Source organism: Heterodontus francisci, chromosome 27 (genome assembly GCF_036365525.1).
Source record: "Heterodontus francisci isolate sHetFra1 chromosome 27, sHetFra1.hap1, whole genome shotgun sequence".
NCBI classification, from domain to species: Eukaryota; Metazoa; Chordata; class Chondrichthyes; order Heterodontiformes; family Heterodontidae; genus Heterodontus; species Heterodontus francisci.
Window position 1 is genome coordinate 56,320,370 of NC_090397.1, and position 18,667 is coordinate 56,339,036.

An 18,667-nucleotide genomic window follows, 5' to 3' on the forward strand; every position below is an offset into this window, starting at 1 on the left:
GTGTTAACCATCTGGGAGACATGCTTTCTTTGTGTTCACACCTTTTTAATTAGCTTGACTCTTAGACGGAAACATTCCTTAGAAGGAAACCTGCCAAATGGAAACATTAACTTTGTCATATGGGACACTGCTTGAAACTTTTTTAACCAGACATTGCAAATAACTGGTTTAAAATAGCAGAACTACCCAGCTGAAAACATGGTTGCACATTTACATTCTGAGAAGACAAGGACTAGCTGAGACACAGTTGAATACAGAGCCAATAGGAGTGCTCACTGATTCAAATGGCGAGATGGATTTTGTCAATAGTGATGATCAAAAGACATCGACAGCCTTTGACTTTGTAAGAGCCAAAACTCCACCCCCCACCGAGTATGTCTGGAAGGCTCTAAAATCCAACAGCCCTGTAGGAAATTGCTGTTTTAAACAAAGAGATGGTCACATGATCTAGTTGCTGGTAAGACTGGAGATTTTTGAATTGCGCCTCACAGAAAAGAAAGACTGTAACTGGACTGGCAGAAGAAAAGTCTCTCTCTATCTCTCTCTCCAGCGAAGTCCCAGGGAACTCACATTGGCAGCTTAAACTTCAAGACTACAGACAAAGCCCCTCTTTGGCCTTCTGGTACCAAAGAAGCAAGCCCAAAGTTGTTCACCTGGCCCCAGGGAGGACTCCAAGACTTTCACGTCAATCAAGGACCCTAAGAACTGTATATATATTCCATTTCTTACAAATTCTACTTCAACCTCTCTAATTTTTTCTTCCCCTCCTAGATCATGGTTGATATGATTATGGTCTTAACTCCACTGCCTGCCCCCATAACCCTCGACTTCCTTGTAGATCAAAAATCTGTCTAACTCAGCCTTGAATATATTTAATGACCCAGCTTCCACTGTTCTCTGCAGAGGAGAATTTTAAAGATTAACAACCCTCAGAGAAAAAATTCCTCATCATCTGAAAAGGGAAACCCCTTATTTTGAAACTGTGCCCCCTAGTTCTAGATTTCCCCAGGAGGGGAAACATCCTCTTAGCATCTACCCTGTCATGCCCCCTCAGAATCTTATATACTTCTGTAAGATCGCCTCTCATTCTTCTCATCTCCAATAAGTATAGGCCCAACCTGCTCAACCTTTCCTCATAAGACAACACCGGCAATCAGCCTAGTGAATCTTCTCTGAACTGCTTCCAATGCAAGGAGACCAAAACTGTACCACAGTACTCTAGGTGCAGTCTCACCAATGCCCTGTACAGTTGTAGCAAGACTTCCCTACTTTTATACTCCATCCCCCTTGCAATAAACGCCAACATTCCGTTTACCTTCCTAATTACTTGCTGTACCTGCATGTTAACTTTTTGAGATTCATGGACAAGGACACCCAGATCCCTCTGTACTGTAGCAGTCTGCAGTGTCACTCCATGTAAATAATATTCTGCTTTTCTATTCTTACCTGCAAAGTGGACCTCACATTTTCCCACATTATACGCCATCTGCCAAATTTTTAACCTATCTATATCTCTTTGCAGACACTTTGGGCTGGATTTAGTTATCACACCACCAGGAGTGGTGGCGGGTGCGCAAAATATCAGCTGTCCTGCCTGCGCGCCATTATTAAATGATGGGCAGTCACTTAGCATAATGACGGCAGTCACCCCCCCCCCACCAAATCATGTGGCAGGGTGGCATTGGTGGCACCATTTATGGTGTCTCCTGATATTGGATTGCAGAGTTCAACCCTCCACCAGCTCCACCCTGCCCCCCATCTCCCCCCCCCATAGTACCCACTTGCAGAGTTCCCCTTTCCCCCGCCCCCAAAGTACCCACTTGCAGAGTTCCCTCTCCACCCCCCCATAGTACCCACTTGCAGAGTTTCCTCTCCACCCCCCCATAGTACCCACTTGCAGAGTTCCAACACTCACTTACAGATTGACCTTAGTAGCAATGTCCGATGTCAAAACAATTCAACAGGATCACAGTGCATAATTTAGCTAACCTTTGCAGGCACTGAGGACTCTCGTCTCGGTGGTGCCAGCTTTTCAAAGGCAGGAAATTGAAGGCACGCGAGTGCCACACGTCATGCAGAAGATTGCCAACAGCTGGTAAGATCTCGGCGAATTACATTCTAATTAATGCAAAACGGTATTTAACATATTTAAAATACGGTGTCATCGCAGAGCGTTGGAGGCGCTGCCATGGAATTTCGCCACCTCCGAGAAAATCGAAAAACGGCATGACTATGTTGGATTCCATGGCAGACAAATCTGCACCAATTCTCTAGCGCACCCCCCCCACCCCTTTCTGCACCCCCCCCGCCATAGAACCCGTCTTCAAACCGAGCACAAAATCCAGCCCTGTGTGTCCTCCTCACAACATGCTTTACTACATATCTTTGTAATATCTGCAAATAAAAAAAAATTCTGTCCCTTCATCCAAATCATTAATATCGGCGTAAATATCGGCCCCAACAATGATCCCTGTAACACTCCACTAGTTAGTTTGCCAACCTAAAAATGACCCATTTATCCTGACTCACTGTTTCCGATTAGCTACCCAATCCTCGATCTATGTTAACATATTATCCCCAACACCAAGAGCTCTTACCTTGTGTAGTAACTTTTCATGTGGCATTATTGAATGTCTTTTGGAAATCCAAATACACTACATCTACTGGGTGCCCTTTCACCATCCTGCTTACATCCTCAAAGAACTTGAATAAATTTGTCAAACACAACTTCCCTTGCATAAAACCACGTTGACTCTGCATGATTGCATTATGATTTTCTAAATGGCCTGCTACTACTTCCTTAATAATGGATTCGAGCATTTTCCTAATGACAGACGTTAGGCTAACTGGCCTAAAGGCCTGCTCAGGTCTGCAAATGAAACCCGAGCCAAGCCCGACAGAACCACATCCGACCTGAGCCCTTTCATTTTTTCCCTTGCCAGTCCCAACCCGACCACCGGACTAAAGTTGATTATATTAAAAGAGGTTGTGGTCTACCTCGGATAGAATCGCTCACTGCAGACTAGTGTGGAGTGCATCTCGCCTTGACGTCCTGGCTGTCACCGTGTCCGGCCCGGCCCAACCCGACCCAAGCCGAATGTCGGCCCTGGAAGAGCAACCTGACCCGAATCCGACACATGTCGTCGGGTCCCGTCGAGTTCGGGTCGGGTAGCCATGCTCTAAACTGGCCTATAGTTTCCTGCTTTCTGTCTCCCTCCTTTCTTGAATAGGCATGTTACATTTATGGTTTTCCAATTCACTGGGACCTTTCCAAAATCTAGGGAATTACGATTTTAGGATGCAGGCCATCAGGTCCTGGGACTTGTCAGCCTTTAGTCCCAGACGTTCTTCCAGTACTTTTTCTCTAGTGATAATGATTGTTTTAAGTTCCTCCTTCTCTTTTGCCTCTTGATTTTCTACTATTCTTGGGATACTCGTTGTGTCTTCTAACATGAAGACAGATATAAAATAAAAAAAGGAATCCTGCGGCAAGTAACTCACCTCCTGACTCCCCAAAGCCTGTCCACCATCTACAAGGCACAAGTCAGGAGTGTGATGGAATACTCTCCACTTGCCTGGATGGGTGCAGCTCCAACAACACTCAAGAAGCTCGACACCATCCAGAACAAAGCAGCCCGCTTGATTGGCACACCATGCACAAACATTCACTCCCTCCACCACTGACACACAGTGGCAGCAGTGTGTCCCATCTACAAGATGCACTGCAGCAACAGACCAAGGCTGCTTAGACAGCACCTTCCAAACCTGCGACCTCTACCACCTCAAAGGACAAGAGCAGCAGATGCATGGGAACACCACCACCTGCAAGTTCCCGTCCAAGTCACACACCATCCTGACTAGGAACTATATTGCCATTCCTTCACTGTCACTGGGTCAAAATCCTGGAACTCCCTTCCTAACAGCACTGTGGGTGTACCTACCTCACATGGACTGCAGCGGTTCAAGAAGGCAGCTCACCACCACCGTCTCAAGGGCAATTAGGGATGGGCAATAAATGCTGGCATAGCCAGTGACACCCACATCCCATGAATGAATTTTAAAAAATTTGTTCATAGTCTCTGACATTTCCTTGTATCCCATTATTAATTCCCCAGTCTCATCCTCAAAGGGACCAGCACTTACTTTAGCTACTCTTTTCCTTTTTAAATATTTGCAGAATCTTTTGCTGTCTGTTTTTAAATTTCTTGCTAACTTACTCTCATACTCTAATTTCTCCCTTTTTTAAGTCATCCTCTGCTGGTTTCTAAATTTTCCTACTCTTATGGCCCATCATGAATCTTCGCACTGTACACTTTTTTTCAATTTGATACCATCCTTAACTTCCTTCAGATGCACCATCTGTGGCTACCTTCTCATGTCTTTCTTTCTCAATGGAATACATCTTTGTTGAGAGTTTGTAAATATCTCCTTAAATGTCGGCCACTATTTCTCTACTGTCTTACTTTTAACTTATTTCCCAGTCCACTTTAACCAACTCTGTCTTCATATCCTTGTAGTTGCCTTTATTTAAATTTAAGACACTAGTTTCAGACCTAAATTTCTCACCCTCAAACTGAATGTGAAATTCTAACATGTTATGATCACTCTTGCCGAGAGGATCATTTACTCTGAAGTCATTCATTAGGCCCATCTCATTACACATTACCAAGTCTAAAATAGCCTGCTTGTGGGTTGGTTCTAGAACATATTGTTGTAAGAAATTGTCCCTAATACACTCTATCAACTCATCCTCCAGGCTACCTTTGCCAATTAAATTAGTCCAATCTATAAGATTAAAGTTGCCCATGATACCTTTCCTACAAGCCCCCATTATTACTTGATTTTTTACTCTGTCCTACAGTGTAGCTACTGTTAGAGAGCCTATAAACTACTCCTACCAGTGATTTCTTCCCTTTGCTATTTCTTATTTCCACATAAACTGATTCCACATCTTGATCTTCTGAGCCAAAATTATTTCGTACTATTGCACTAATCTCATCCTTCATTAAAGGAACTTACCCCACTGGGGAGTGGGACTGACTGCATAGCTCCGTGCAGATCCAGCATGGGCCAAACAGACTCCTTCTGTGTTGTAAATGACTCTGTGACTTCCTTTTCCTTTCTTCCTATCTTTCCAAAATGGCAAATTCCCTTGAATATTTAGTTCCCAGTCTTGGTCACTTTTTTTTATTCATTCATGGGATGTGGGTGTCGCTGGCTAGACCAGAATTTATTACCCATCCCCAATTGCCCTTGCAGTCCATGGGAGGTAGGTACACCCACAGTGCTGTTAGGAAGGGAGTTCCAGGATTTTGACCCAACGACAATGAAGGAACGGCAATATAGTTCCAAGTCAGGATGGTGTGTGGCTTGGAGGTGAACTTACAGGTGGTGGTGTTCCCATGTATTTGCTGCCCTTGTCCTTCTAGTTGATAGAGGTCGCAGATCTAGGAGGTGCTGTCTAAGGAGCCTTGGTGCGTTGCTGCAGTGCATCTTGTACACACTGCTGCCACTGTGCATCGATGGTGGAGGGAGTGAATGTTTGTGGATGGGGTGCCAATCAAGTGGGCTATTTGTCCTGGATGGTGTCAATTTTCTGGAGTGTTGTTGGAGCTGCTCCCATCCAGGCAAGTGGAGAGTATTCCATCACACTCCTGACATGTGCTTTGTAGATGGTGGACAGGCTTTGGGGAGTCAGGAGGTGAGTTACTCGCCACAGGACTCCTAGCCTCAGACCTGCTCTTGTAGCCACGGTATTTATATGGCTACTCCAATTCAGTTTCTAGTCAATGGTACCCCCTAGGATGTTGATAGTGGGGGATTCAGCGATGGTAATGCCATTGACTGTCAAGGGGAGATGGTTAGATTCTCTCTTATTGGAAATGGTCATTGCCTAGCACTTGTGTGGCGCGAATATTACTTGCCACTTATCAGCCCAAGCTTGGATATTGTCCAGGTCTTGCTGCATTTCTACACGGACTACTTCAGTGTCTGAGGAGTCGTGAATGTTGATGAACATTGTGCAATCATCAGTGAAAATCCCCACTTCTGACCTTATGATTGAAGGAAGGTCATTGGTAAAGCAGTTGAAGATGGTTGGGCCCAGGACACTACCCTGAGGAACTCTTGCAGTGATGTCCTGGGGCTCAGATGATTGACCTCCAACAACCACAATCATCTTCCTTTGCGCTAGGTACGACTCACAACCAGCGGAGAGTTTTCCCCTTGATTCGAATTGACTCCAGTTTTGCTAGGGCTCCTTGATGCCATACTCAGTCAAATGTTGCCCTGATGTCAAGGGCAGTCACTCTCATCTCACCTCTTGAGTTCAGCTCTTTTGTCCATGTTTGAACCAAGTCTGTAATGAGGGCAGGAGCTGAGTGGCCCTGGCGAAACCCAAACTGAGTGTCACTGAGCAGGTTATTGCAAAGCAAGTGCCGCTTGATGGCACTGTTGATGACGCCTTCCATCACTTTACTGATGATTGAGAGTAGGCTGATGGGGCAGTAATTGGCCGGGTTCAACTTGTGCTGCTTTTTGTGTACAGGACATACCTGGGCAATTTTCCACATTGCAGGGTAGATGCCAGTGTTGTAGCTGTACTCGAACAGCTTGGCTTGGGGCGCGGCAAGTTCTGGAGCACAGGTCTTCAGTACTATTGCCGGAATATTGTCAGGGCCCATAACCTTTGCAGTATCTAGTGCCTTCAGTCCATCCAAGTACCTTGCAACCATGTCTTTGTAATGGCTACCATATCATATCCATTTATTTCTATCTGTGCTATCAATTCGTCCATCTTGTTATGAATGCGGCGAGCATTCAAATAAAGAGCCTTTAATTCTGTCTTTTTACCATTTTTCCCTACTCTGACCTTATTTGCTGGTACACTGTTATGTTCGTACGCTCTGTCCATTCCTGTCACACATTGATTAGCATTACCCATTTCGCTACCCTGTGCTATTACCTTATCCTTTCTCATTAGCTTTCTAAACTTCCCCTCGCCTGAACCCTTTCCTCCCGCCCACCCCAACTATTTTGTTTGAAGCCCTCTCTACCGCCCTAGTTATATGATTCGGCAGGACATGGGTTCCAGCGTGGTTCAGGTGAAGGCCGTCCCAACAGTACAGCTCCCTCTTTCCCCCGTTCTGGTGCCAGTGCCCCATGAATCAAAACCCATTTCTCCCTCACCAATCTTTGAGCCACGCATTCAACTCTTTGATCTTATCTACCCTATGCCAATTTGCTCATGGCTCAGGAAGTAATCCAGAGATTATTACCTTTGTGGTTCTACTTCTTAATTTAACCCCTAGCTCCTCATACTCCCTCAGCAGAACCTCTTTCTTCATCCTACCTATGTCATTGGTACCCACATGGACCACAACTGATCTTTCCCCTCCCACTCCAAGTTCCTCTCCAGCCTCAAGAAGGTGCCCTTAACCCTGGCATCAGGCAGGCAATACAGCTTTCAGAACTCATGCTCTTGGCTGCAGAGAACAGTATTTATCCCCCTAACTATACTGTTCCCTACTACTACATTCCTTTTTACTCCTCCCACTTGAATAGCCCCTGCACCACAGTGCTCTGGTCAGTTTGCTCATCCTCCCTGCAGACCCTCATCCATACAAGATGCAAGAACCTCGATCCTGTTAGACAAGTTCACCTAATTAATGCCTCTGGGCTTCAGTTCTCAAGTCTCACCGTCTCCAGATCGTTCACTTGGGATCATTCCTTGTTTTGTAAAAGACCAGGAGAGCACCTCCTCCTTTACTGTATTGAATTCTCACACTTACCAAATTTCCAAGTTAAGCACTTGGTGTTGCAGGAGTCAGTCGAGCTGAACTTCGTGCTACTTACTTTGTGTGTTAGCAAAAGCTTTTGTATTTATACCAGCTGCAATTCCAGAGACTGGAATCAGGCCCTGCTAACTAGGGAACCAGTTCGAACTAGTTACCTAATTAACTAAAAGCAAAATACTGCGGATGCTGGAAATCTGAAACAAAAACAAGAAATGCTGGAATCACTCAGCAGGTCTGGTAGCATCTGTGGAAAGAGAAGCAGAGTTAACGTTTCGGGTCAGTGACCCTTCTCCGTTCCGAAGAAGGGTCACTGACCCGAAACGTTAACTCTGCTTCTCTTTCCACAGATGCTGCCAGACCTGCTGAGTGATTCCAGCATTTCTTGTTTTTGTACCTAATTAACTAACTGTGCAGCTTGTTTGCCACTGGCTAAGACTGAAAGAAACTACAATTTAATGTTAAAGTTAAGTGCAATGCTAAATGCAAACTTGACTAGATTTTAGAAAGAGATCAACCCTTGAAATTCCCAAACTTACCACATTCCCAAGTTAAGCACTCTGGCTTGCAGGACTCAGTCGAGCTGAACTTTGTGCTACTTACTGGATGATGTGTGAATCATGTGTTCCCATGCAGCTGCTGCCCTTGTCCTTCTAGGTGGTAGAGGTTGCGGGTTTGGAAGATGCTGTCGAAGGAGCCTTGGCCAGTTGCTGCAGTGCATCTTGTATATGGTACACGCTGCTGCCACTGTGCATCAATGGTGGATTTAAACAATTTAAAGTCATACAAATCACACAGAAATTAATATTTTCCATTGCAATCTGCTCTGCAGTTTCTATTAAACTAAATGTCTTTTATCATTGCTATACATTGCAGAATATTTTACCTGCACCATCAACTTTGGATCATCTGGGAATGGCAAGGGAATCTCTCTCCATATCATAGCACCATTTTCTGTATATTTAATTTTATCTGATATACTGTTGTGGAGGCAAAAAACAGAAAAGTGAATGGCTGAACAATGAAACCCAACAATAACAGGTAACTTTTCTGTTAAATCCATTAACTGTCCCAGTTTTTTTAAAGAAGTTTTTCAGAGATTTACGTAGCCTACTGATTTCAAAACAGTGGAGAATGCATTTGTGAACTTATCAAGACCATTCAATTTTTCTTGCAGAAGACAACCACTTCCCCCAACTTTCAACAGCACCACCCTCACATTATACATTTTGCAACCCAAAGGAAGGATATTTAGCTATGCCAATATGAAGAGCAGTAAATAAACTAACATAAAAACACCAGGAAATTAGATTAACTTACAGGCAATTGTCAATAAATATAGTGCTTTTTCCATCCTGGAGAGGGTTATAATGACTTCCACTGATGCAGACTAAGCACTTGGGCTAAGGGAAAAGCAGATCATTTTTGAATTAAATGGATCAACTGCAGTAGTTAAATAAAAAGTATTTGTGGTAAAGAAAAAACTATGGGCAAGATGCTGGGTAATTATTTTTTATCCGTTCATGGGATATGGACATTGCTGACAAGGCCAGCATTTATTGCCCATCCCTAATTGCCCATCCCTAATTGCCCTTGAGAAAGTGGTGATGAGCTGCCTTCTTGAACCGTTGCAGTCCATGGGGTAGGTACATCCACAGTGCTGTTGGGAAGGCAGTTCCAGGATTCTGACCCAATGACAGTGAAGGAATGGCGATATAGTTCCAAGTCAGGATGGTATGTGGATTGGAGGGGAACTTGCAGGTGGTGGTGTTCCCAAGCATTTGCTGCCCTTGTCCTTCTAGGTGGTAGAGGTCGCGGATTTGGAAGGTGCTATCGAAGGAGCTTTGATAAGTTGCTGCAGTGCATCTTGTAGATGGTACACACTGCTGTCACTGTGCATCAGTGGTGAAGGGAGTGAATGCTTGTGGGAGGGTGCCAGTCAAGTGGGCTGCTTTGTTCTGGATGGCATCGAACTTCTTGAGCGTTGTTGGAGCTGCACCCACCCAGGCAAGGAGAGTATTCCATCACATTCCTGACTTGTGCCTTGTAGATGGTGGACAGGCTTTGGGGAGACAGGTGGTGAGTTACTCGCCACAGGATTCCTAGCCCCTCACCTGCTTTTGTAGTCACGGTATTTATATGGCTACTCCAGCTCAGTTTCTAGTCAATGGTAACCCTCAGGATGTTGATTGTGGGGGATTCAGTGATCGTAATGCCATTGAATGTCAAGGGGAGATGGTTAGATTTGCTCTTGTTTGAGATGGTCATTGCCTGGCACTTGTGTGACAGGAATATTACTTGCCACTTATCAGCCCAAGCCTGGATATTGTCCAGATCTTGCTGCATTTCTACACAGACTGCTTGAGTATCTGAGGAGTCACGAATGGTGCTGAACATTGTGCAGTGAACATCCCCAATTCTGACCTTATGATTGAAGGAAGGACAGTGATAAAGCAGTTGAAGATGGTTGGGCCCAGGACACTACCCTGAGGAATTCCTGCAGTGATGTCCTGGGGCTCAGATGATTGACCTCCAACAACCACAATCATCTTCCTTTGCGCTAGGTACGACTCCAACCAGCGGAGAGTTTTCCCCTTGATTCCTATTGACTCTAGTTTTGCTAGGGCTCCTTGATGCCATACTCAGTCAAATGCTGCCTTGATGTCAAAGGGCAGTCACTCATCTCACCACTGGAGTTCAGCTCTTTTGTCCATGTTTGAACCAAGACTAATGAGGTCAGGAGCTGAGTGGTCCTGGCAGAACCCAACCTGAGTGTCACTGAGCAGGTTATTGCTAAGCAAGTGCCACTTGATAGCAATGTGGTTAATGGATAATATGATCAATGTTCAGAAAATAAATTAATTTCAAAAGCCAAAGTAATAACCATTAATGACCACAGAAGTGCACTAGTTTGTTGGGAAACTGTTGCTCAGAGTGTCCTATCGGATTTAATTTCCCTTGCACAAGGGCAAGACTTGCTGAATAAATCCCCACTGCAAAATACATGGTATACCATGGGTTCTCAGCTACAAGTTTGAAGGCTACAAAAAAAATATACAGATCAATTTTTATTTTGACCCTTGGCACTGCAATTTTTTTCCACAAGCTTCTTTTACCTATCAGTTGTTTCAAAACAAATTATACAGGAATTGCTCTGTAGGTAATAATTACTGAGAATACACAGAGTGAATAGATATAAACTTGGTTAAGATCTCGAAGTAGTAAGACAACTGAACCTGACATACTGTATTCTTCTACCAAGCTTCCATTATATCGGAGACTTAATATTCTTCTTGTCTAAGTATGTTTCATGGCTGGACAACTTACATGAATATTTGGGATCCTTGTTGCCATTAGGAGTGCAAGTGTGAATCCAAGTGACAACCCCAAAAGAGCAACTCTGCCTTTTGCGACCTTTGGATGGTTATTCAGGGCATTGAAGGCCTCCTGTGAATCAGTAAATACAATGTTCAAGTGCCCTCTGTGACTTAACAGCAACATCTCTATAAATATGACAATAGTAAACACTAAACGCTTGAACTGCCTTTGCTGCAATGGTGCTGGATCTTCAGCAGGGCATGACTTCAGCCATCCCTTGCCTAAGCCTCACTTTGGCCCATTTCCTAGGTTGGGGTCATTTATACACTGAGCTCAGGTACTCGTGTCCTTTACAGTACTGCTAGAGTAGCTGCCTTTGTTGATCGATGATGGGGAAATGTTGCAGCGCCTTCCTGGCTTTTTTTTAAAAAAGGACTAACTTCTTAAATTCGAAAATTTACTTAATGAATGTGCTCAGAGAGCAAACTGGTCAATTATTTAACAACCACCCGCACACCCTCCCAAATCTGCTATGTCACAAATAACAGGAAATACATCTTACAAAACCATTGTGTTACTTGTGTTCCATTAGAATAGACAAGCCAAGATGTGGGCGGATATGCTGTACAGCCAGCATTACTTTGGGTAGAAAACCCCATAAGTAGCGTTGGCTGGCAGGGAGCTAGATTTTTTTTGCCTGCCCAAGTTTAGGCACAACCACAGAGGAAATGCAAGGCCCAAAGCTCCAAGTGTTTTTGAGAAATAGCATACATTAGATTTAAAAAATTATCTAGGATTGTTAACATAGAAAATTGAGCAATTCCAAATTGCTAGACGTAATCAAAAATTATATTTTGTTTTCTGAGAATACTAACTTTCCCCAAAACGGGCACAAATCACTGTAGCCACATATCGTCAGAAATGGACAGTGAACAAAAAGCGTGCCATCTTCAGCACTGAGAAACCCAAGTCATCGCACTGAGAAAGAGAGATCTTGGTACTGCCCATGCAGATTTATTCTTCAGTTACAAAGATTCAGTTCCTTGGCTTGGTAATCACATCCAATCCATACTAGGGCAAGCAAGTGACAAGGTGGCCGTGGTGTGTTACGGTCAACAATTACAAAAGCCTACATCTGTCCAATAACAAATATTGTAAAAGCAAAATACTGCGGATGCTGGAAATCTGAAATAAAAACGAAATGCTGGAACCACTCAGCAGGTCTGGCAGCATCTGTGGAAAGAGAAGCAGAGTTAACGTTTCGGATCAGTTTCGGAACCGAAGAAGGGTCACTGACCTGAAACGTTAACAAATATTGTAGCCTTCTTTATCAGACAGAAGAGAAAACTCCTCTTTTGCACCTGAATGTAATATATTCCAATGTAATTTAAACCAATGGGCATGAAGAGCATGAGCACAGTCTGATCCATACCAGTATCCATTCTCTACAACGAGGAGGAATACAGCGAGGGAAGGAGGTGCCATGATGGTGCAAAGGAGGTTATAGATGGGGCATGGGAGGAAGCTGACAGCCAACACTGCAATGGGGTGTTGGGTTCTTGGGCTGAATGCAACTTGGGTCCCACTCTGCTTGCCACATCACATTTCCAACCACCCCCCACCTCTTTCACAGGGCTCTTAGACCCTGCCTTCCAAATACTGCCAGGTTCCAGTGCTCCCTGACTTTGGAATCTCCTCTGAAAGTATTGGGATACCATCCCATTACTGGCAGACCCCAGATTCCCCCAATGCTGATAATACAATTTGGCATTACATCTTTTTCTTACAAAACCTCCAACTGATCATGGGAGATCTGACAGTATATAAAATCAAAATACTGTAGGAAGAAAATGGGATCCATAAGAAATAACAGAGTTGAAGTATAAATTCAATTATGTAAAGGTTTACCCTAGCTAAAAATTACATATGTTTTCCGAATTTAATGTCTCTGAATTATTCAGCGATTAATCTGTGGAATTATGCATATGACAATCAATGTAGATTTTTACAATTCTTTGGCACATTAGTACTTTTGGCATTGATGTTTTCCGATAGTGTAATGTGGTATCTGCCAACTACCGAAATATCACATTTTTAAATCCAAAGTAGTTGAATCACTGCAACCCATTAAAATTTTCTTTACCTCAAAGTAAGAGAGTTTTGAGTCAAAGGTTTGCAGTGGCTGTGGGACGCCCTTATGTCCCAAATAAGCCAAAGCGAAGGTCGCAAATCCTCGTGATGCAAGAAGAGCTGCACGGTATTCAACCAGACCTCCTCCACCACCCCACATATCTAGAACAGCAGGAAATGGTCCAGAGCCTAATAAACACAACAGTAGGTATAGTTCTAAAATGCAGCTAACAGGTTGTTGTAATTCAGTAGGGCATTGTGTACTACAGCTGAATGATGATTAATGCACACTGAAAGTAAATTTTGTAGAACAACTTGCAAGCACAAAGAATCTTTAGATGCTTCACAAATGGCAAGAACAGACATTTACATAGTGAAATGCACAACTGCAGGGTATCCTAAAGCACTTTTCACATGTCGCCACTGTTGTATGAAATGCAGCAGCCAATTTACACACAGCAAGAACCAAACAACGACAGTGGGATATGTGGCCAGATCATCTGTTTTTATGTGCTGCTGGTTGAGGGATGAATGTCAGCAGGATATTGGGGAAAATTCACCTCATCTTTAATCCCTCTATTCAAGAAGGGGGGGGGGGGGGCGGGGAAAGAAGGTGGCGGGGACAGGAGAGGCAGAAAACAGGTAACTATAGGCCAGTTAGCTTGACGTCTGCCGTGGGGAAGGTGTTAGAGTCGATCATTAAGGAGGTTATAGCTGGGCACTTAGAAAAATTCAAGATAATCGAGAATAGTCAGCATGATTTTGTGAAAGGGAAATCATGTTGAACTAATTTGTGGAGTTTTTTTTAAAGGAGTGACATGTGCCGTGGATAAAGGGAAGCCGTTGACACACTACACTTGGATTTCCAGAAGGCATTTGACAAAGTGCCACATAAAAGGTTATTGCACAAAGTAGGAGCTCATGGTGTAGGGGGTAACATATTAGCACGGATATAAGATTGTCTGGCTGACAGGCAGAAAACAGAGTATGCATAAATGGGTCCTTTTCTGATTGGCAGGATGTGACGAGTGGAGTCCCGCATGGGTCTGTGCTGGAGCCTCAACTTTTTACAATTTATGTCATTGCCTTAGATGAGGGCAGCAATGGCATGGTAGCTAAATTTGCAGATGACAGAAAGATAGGTAGGAAAGTATGTTGTGAAGAGGACATAAGGAGGTTGCAGACCAATATAGATAGGTCTATAGGCCTGTATAGGTGAGTGGGCAAAAAGCTGGCAGATGGAGTATAATGTGGGAAAATGTGAAGTTGTTCACTTTGGCAGGAAGAATAAAACAAAAAGAGTATTACTTAGATGGAGAACGACTGCAGAATTCCAAGGTGCAGAGGGATCTAGGTGTTCTAGAGCATGAGTCACAAAAAGTTAGTATGCAAGTACAGCAAGTAATAAAAAAGGCTAATGGAATGCTATCCTTTATTACAAGAGGAATTGAAAATAAAAGTAAGGATGTTATGCTTCAGATATACAGGGCATTGGTGAGACCACATCTCGAATACTGTGGGCAGTTTTGATCTCCTTATTTAAGGAAGGATGTAAAGTCGTTGGAGGCGGTTCAGAGGAGCTATGATTGCGTTAGACTAATCAAATTTGAAGTCAAGCAAATATTGGAAAAGCACGAAATTCAGGAGTACCAAATAGGAGTGAAATCAAATAGACTTGAAAGAAAGACTTGGATTGCAGCCAATAAAGTACTTCTGAAGTGTAGTCACTGTTGTAATGTAGGAAACCAATATGCAGCCCAACAAGCTCCCACAGACAGCAATATGATAATGACCAGGTAATCGGTTCTGTTTTTGTGATGCTGATTGAGGGATAAATATTAGGCCAGGATTTTAATGAGAACCCCACTAGTTTTCTACGAAATAGTGCCATGGGACTTGGTACAAGATGGTTTTATATTTAGATCAAAATAATCCATTCAACTGGAATTGGGAGTTGACCATATTAGCTTTGCATGAGAAGCAAGTTCCTTTCAACCTGCATTACACATATAAACATATACAATTGACTATATACAGCAATTTGACCATACAAAACCTGCTAAGACACTTTACACAGTTGTAAAAGCAAAGAGATATAGAAATGTGGGGGGTTTTGGGAGAGTTCCAGAGAGCAGGGGCTAAGACAGCTAAAAGCTCTCCTGTCAACTGCGGGGTAAAGATAGTAGGGTGCACAAAAAGGCCACAAAAAGAGATGCAAAAATTTGACACCGTGCCACATAAAGCGATATTATGGCAGATGGCCAAAAGCTTGGTCAAAGTGGTAGGCTTTCAGGACCGTCGTAAAGGAGGAAAGAGCCAGAGAGGTTTAAGAAGGGAATTTCAGAGCTTCGGGCCCAGGTAGCTGAAGGCACAGGCACCAATGGTGGAGCAATTAAAATTGAGGATGCTCAAGAGGCCAGATTTAGAAAAGCACAGATATCTGAGAGTCATGTGGCTGGAGGAGATTACAGGGATAGAGAGGGGCAAAGCCATGGACAGATTTGAAAGCAAGGATGGGTGTTTTAAAATTGAGGTGTTGCTTAACAGAGAGCCAATGTGGGTCAGCGAGCACAGGGATGAGGAGTGAACGAAACTTGATGCAAGTAAGGACATGGATAGCAGAATTCTGGGTGACCTCAAGTTTATGGAGGGTGGAAGATGAGAGGCCAGCCAGGAGCGTTTTGGAATAGTCTAGTCTAGAGGTAACAAAGGTACAGATGAGGGTTTCAGCATCAGATGAGCTAAAGCTAGGTGGAAATAGGCGGTCTTAGTGACGGTGCAGATAAGTGGTCGGTAGCTCACCAATGGGTCAAATTTTTTTTTAATTTGTTCGTGGGATGTGTTGCCTATCCCTAATTGCCCTCGAGAAGGTGGTGGTGAGCTGCCTTCTTGAACCGCTGGAGTCCTTGGATTGTAGGTACACCAATAGTGCTGTTAGGAAGGGAGTTCCAGAATTTTTACCAAGCAACAATGAAGGAACAGCGATGTAGCTCCAATTCAAGATGGTGTGTGGCTTGGAGCGGAACTTGCAGATGGTGGTGTTCCCAAGCATCTGCTGCCATTATCCTTCTACATGGTAGAGGTCACGGGTTTGGAAGGTGCTGTCAAAAGGAGCCTTGGTGAGTTGTTGCAGTGCATCTTGTATATGGTACACACTGCTGCCACTGCGCACGGTGTAGAGGGAGTGAATGTTGAAGGTATGACACCAAGGTTGCGAACAGTTTGGCTCAGCCTCAGACAACTGCCAGACAGAGGGATGGAGTCAATAGCTAGGGAATTGAGTTTGTAGCGGAGATCGAAGGCAACTGTTTTGGTTTTCCCACTATTTAATTGGGACAGCCCGAGACACACAATGAATGCTATGTATTGCTATTTTTGCCTCACTTTTTCCATTGTAAGGAATCAGGTAGGGAAGAGAGAAGGTTATATCCATTAGTGGTCAGATATAGAAAGTCACTGAGAAAAAGTCATAACTGCAAAATGACCATGTCATGCTGGATACAAAAGAAGTAAAGATAAATAGTGAAACGTTATTATCTTGCAACATAGCTCCCGTTACCTGGTGGAAAGAACATCGTTCCAATGATATGATGCTCTTTAATCTCTAATCTGGTGGTGCCAGGGGCCATATAAAAACGTTCTAATACAACTGATGCCAATACTGCCTGTTTGTCAAAATTACTGGAAATCCATCCATTATACACAGAAATGGTGACCAAATATGGGACTGTAACATCCTTCTTCCTCAGCCTAAAAGGTAAATTGACGTATGCAAAAATTATAACATAGCTAAAAGTCAAAATAGAATTAAAAACGTGATGGCATACATTTTCCTGTTTTAGTAGAATTGGGCCTTTTGCCTGTCCCCATGCGATTTTTCTGCCCCGGGGCTATTTCTGAAACTCGGGCAGACTCACTTCCCTCAGTGGAGGAAGCCACATGCCATAAAGTTGGAGAATGGCTGCAGTAGACCTCAGAGTTCAGTTGTCACAGAATCACAGATTTGTTACACACACTGATACCAGTATAAAACAGAAAAATAATTTTTCTTTTCAATTCAACACTAAAGCTTGTGCAAGCAATTGCTCAGTGTTGTCCATGAGAATGCTGATACGAACTATTACACTGTTAAATTTCACAGCAGATGATCATATGGAGCAATAGTTATGATCAGATTCACTTAATTCAACTAGTACAACATGCCTTCACATAATACAAAACAAATACACCTCACTACTCACTTCAATTGGTCATCTTACTTGACTTAAAAGTAAATTTCTAACTTCTATCTCTGGTATTTCTTCCTCCTCACAACCTATTGCTGCTTAACTGCCTCTTCCAAAAGCTTGTCTGCCCACCAATATTTGGAACCCTGCTTTATTTCTGGCTACTCACAAATGAGGCTAAAACCTTCCATCACAACAGATGCAAGGTATTTTCTGATTACTGAAACTAGCTATCAAATTACTTATTACTTGCAGTCTGAGGAAACAAAAAAGACAGCTAATCAGCATTTTAATTACCTGTCTCAGACCCTCTTTTTGTCTTGCAGACATACATTATCCATTAAAAGGTTAAAATACCTCCTCCCATCCCCAATTGTTTTTTTTTAAAAATGGCGCAAAGATTGCAAGCCATCAGAATTCTGACCATTTATCTCCAGCACCAGGATTTAAATCCAACCCATACTATGGAATTAAAATTTTCTATCTGTTGACTGTTTTAAATAAAGAAAGCTTTAGCTGACTCAATTATGCCCTGAGTGTAGATGGCCCCATTAGAGCAACACATATGGCAACTTCACCTCAGAATGATTGCTGTGTGAAATCAGAAAATTGTCAGTGGTATACTAGGAGGTATTGTGGGGTTGGGATTGAAGTACAATATTTACGATGAGTAGAGCATGCTTCAAACTAGAAAACCATTTCTCAGCCAACTTGATTACAAAATTCACAACAAAAAAAAATAGGATTTATTTTTGTTATATGGAGATTACTAAAATGAAAATAAAATAAGGACAAAAAGAAGTAAGCACAGACAGAAAAGGTTTTCTTCCAATTTATAAAAATGGTCACAGGTTTATTTGCTTCCAAAAAGTTAAGAAAAACGCACAAATATAAAACAAATATAAATATAAGCAGTTCCCTATTTTCTAACAGATCAATATGGGTTAATGCCCAAAGCATTTTAGAAACAGTGTACCTCATTGAAGGACGACTACCAGGTGCAAGCATCATGCTCCATATTAAGCCCATCGGTTCCCGGCCAGTGTAAGTGCCTCCCAACGATTCATCTCTGGTGACTGAACAATACCATTAAAGGATGTTTACAGTAGGCTTCTGTTAATGACATTTCTATCTAGATACTGAATACTATTCAGGTGAATATATTTTTAAAAATCACACTTTTTAAACATAAGGCATTTA

General features: G+C 43.0%; 1 protein-coding gene across 5 annotated transcripts in view; it reads right to left on the minus strand.

Annotated features, from left to right (window-relative positions):
- LOC137384839 (peroxisomal succinyl-coenzyme A thioesterase-like) overlaps positions 1 to 18,667 on the minus strand; it is a 49,291-nt gene that overhangs the window by 19,442 nt on the left and 11,182 nt on the right. For 4 of the 5 annotated variants that reach the window (XM_068059396.1, XM_068059395.1, XM_068059393.1 and 1 more), the window contains 6 exons: positions 18,444 to 18,543; positions 16,801 to 16,991; positions 13,255 to 13,430; positions 11,121 to 11,240; positions 9,114 to 9,196; positions 8,680 to 8,773 (listed from right to left, as the gene is read on the minus strand). In XM_068059396.1, the coding sequence (XP_067915497.1) occupies positions 8,680 to 8,773; positions 9,114 to 9,196; positions 11,121 to 11,240; positions 13,255 to 13,430; positions 16,801 to 16,991; positions 18,444 to 18,543 (764 nt within the window). The remainder of the gene's footprint in view (positions 1 to 8,679; positions 8,774 to 9,113; positions 9,197 to 11,120; positions 11,241 to 13,254; positions 13,431 to 16,800; positions 16,992 to 18,443; positions 18,544 to 18,667) is intronic. The other variant, XM_068059397.1, reaches the window with a different exon arrangement.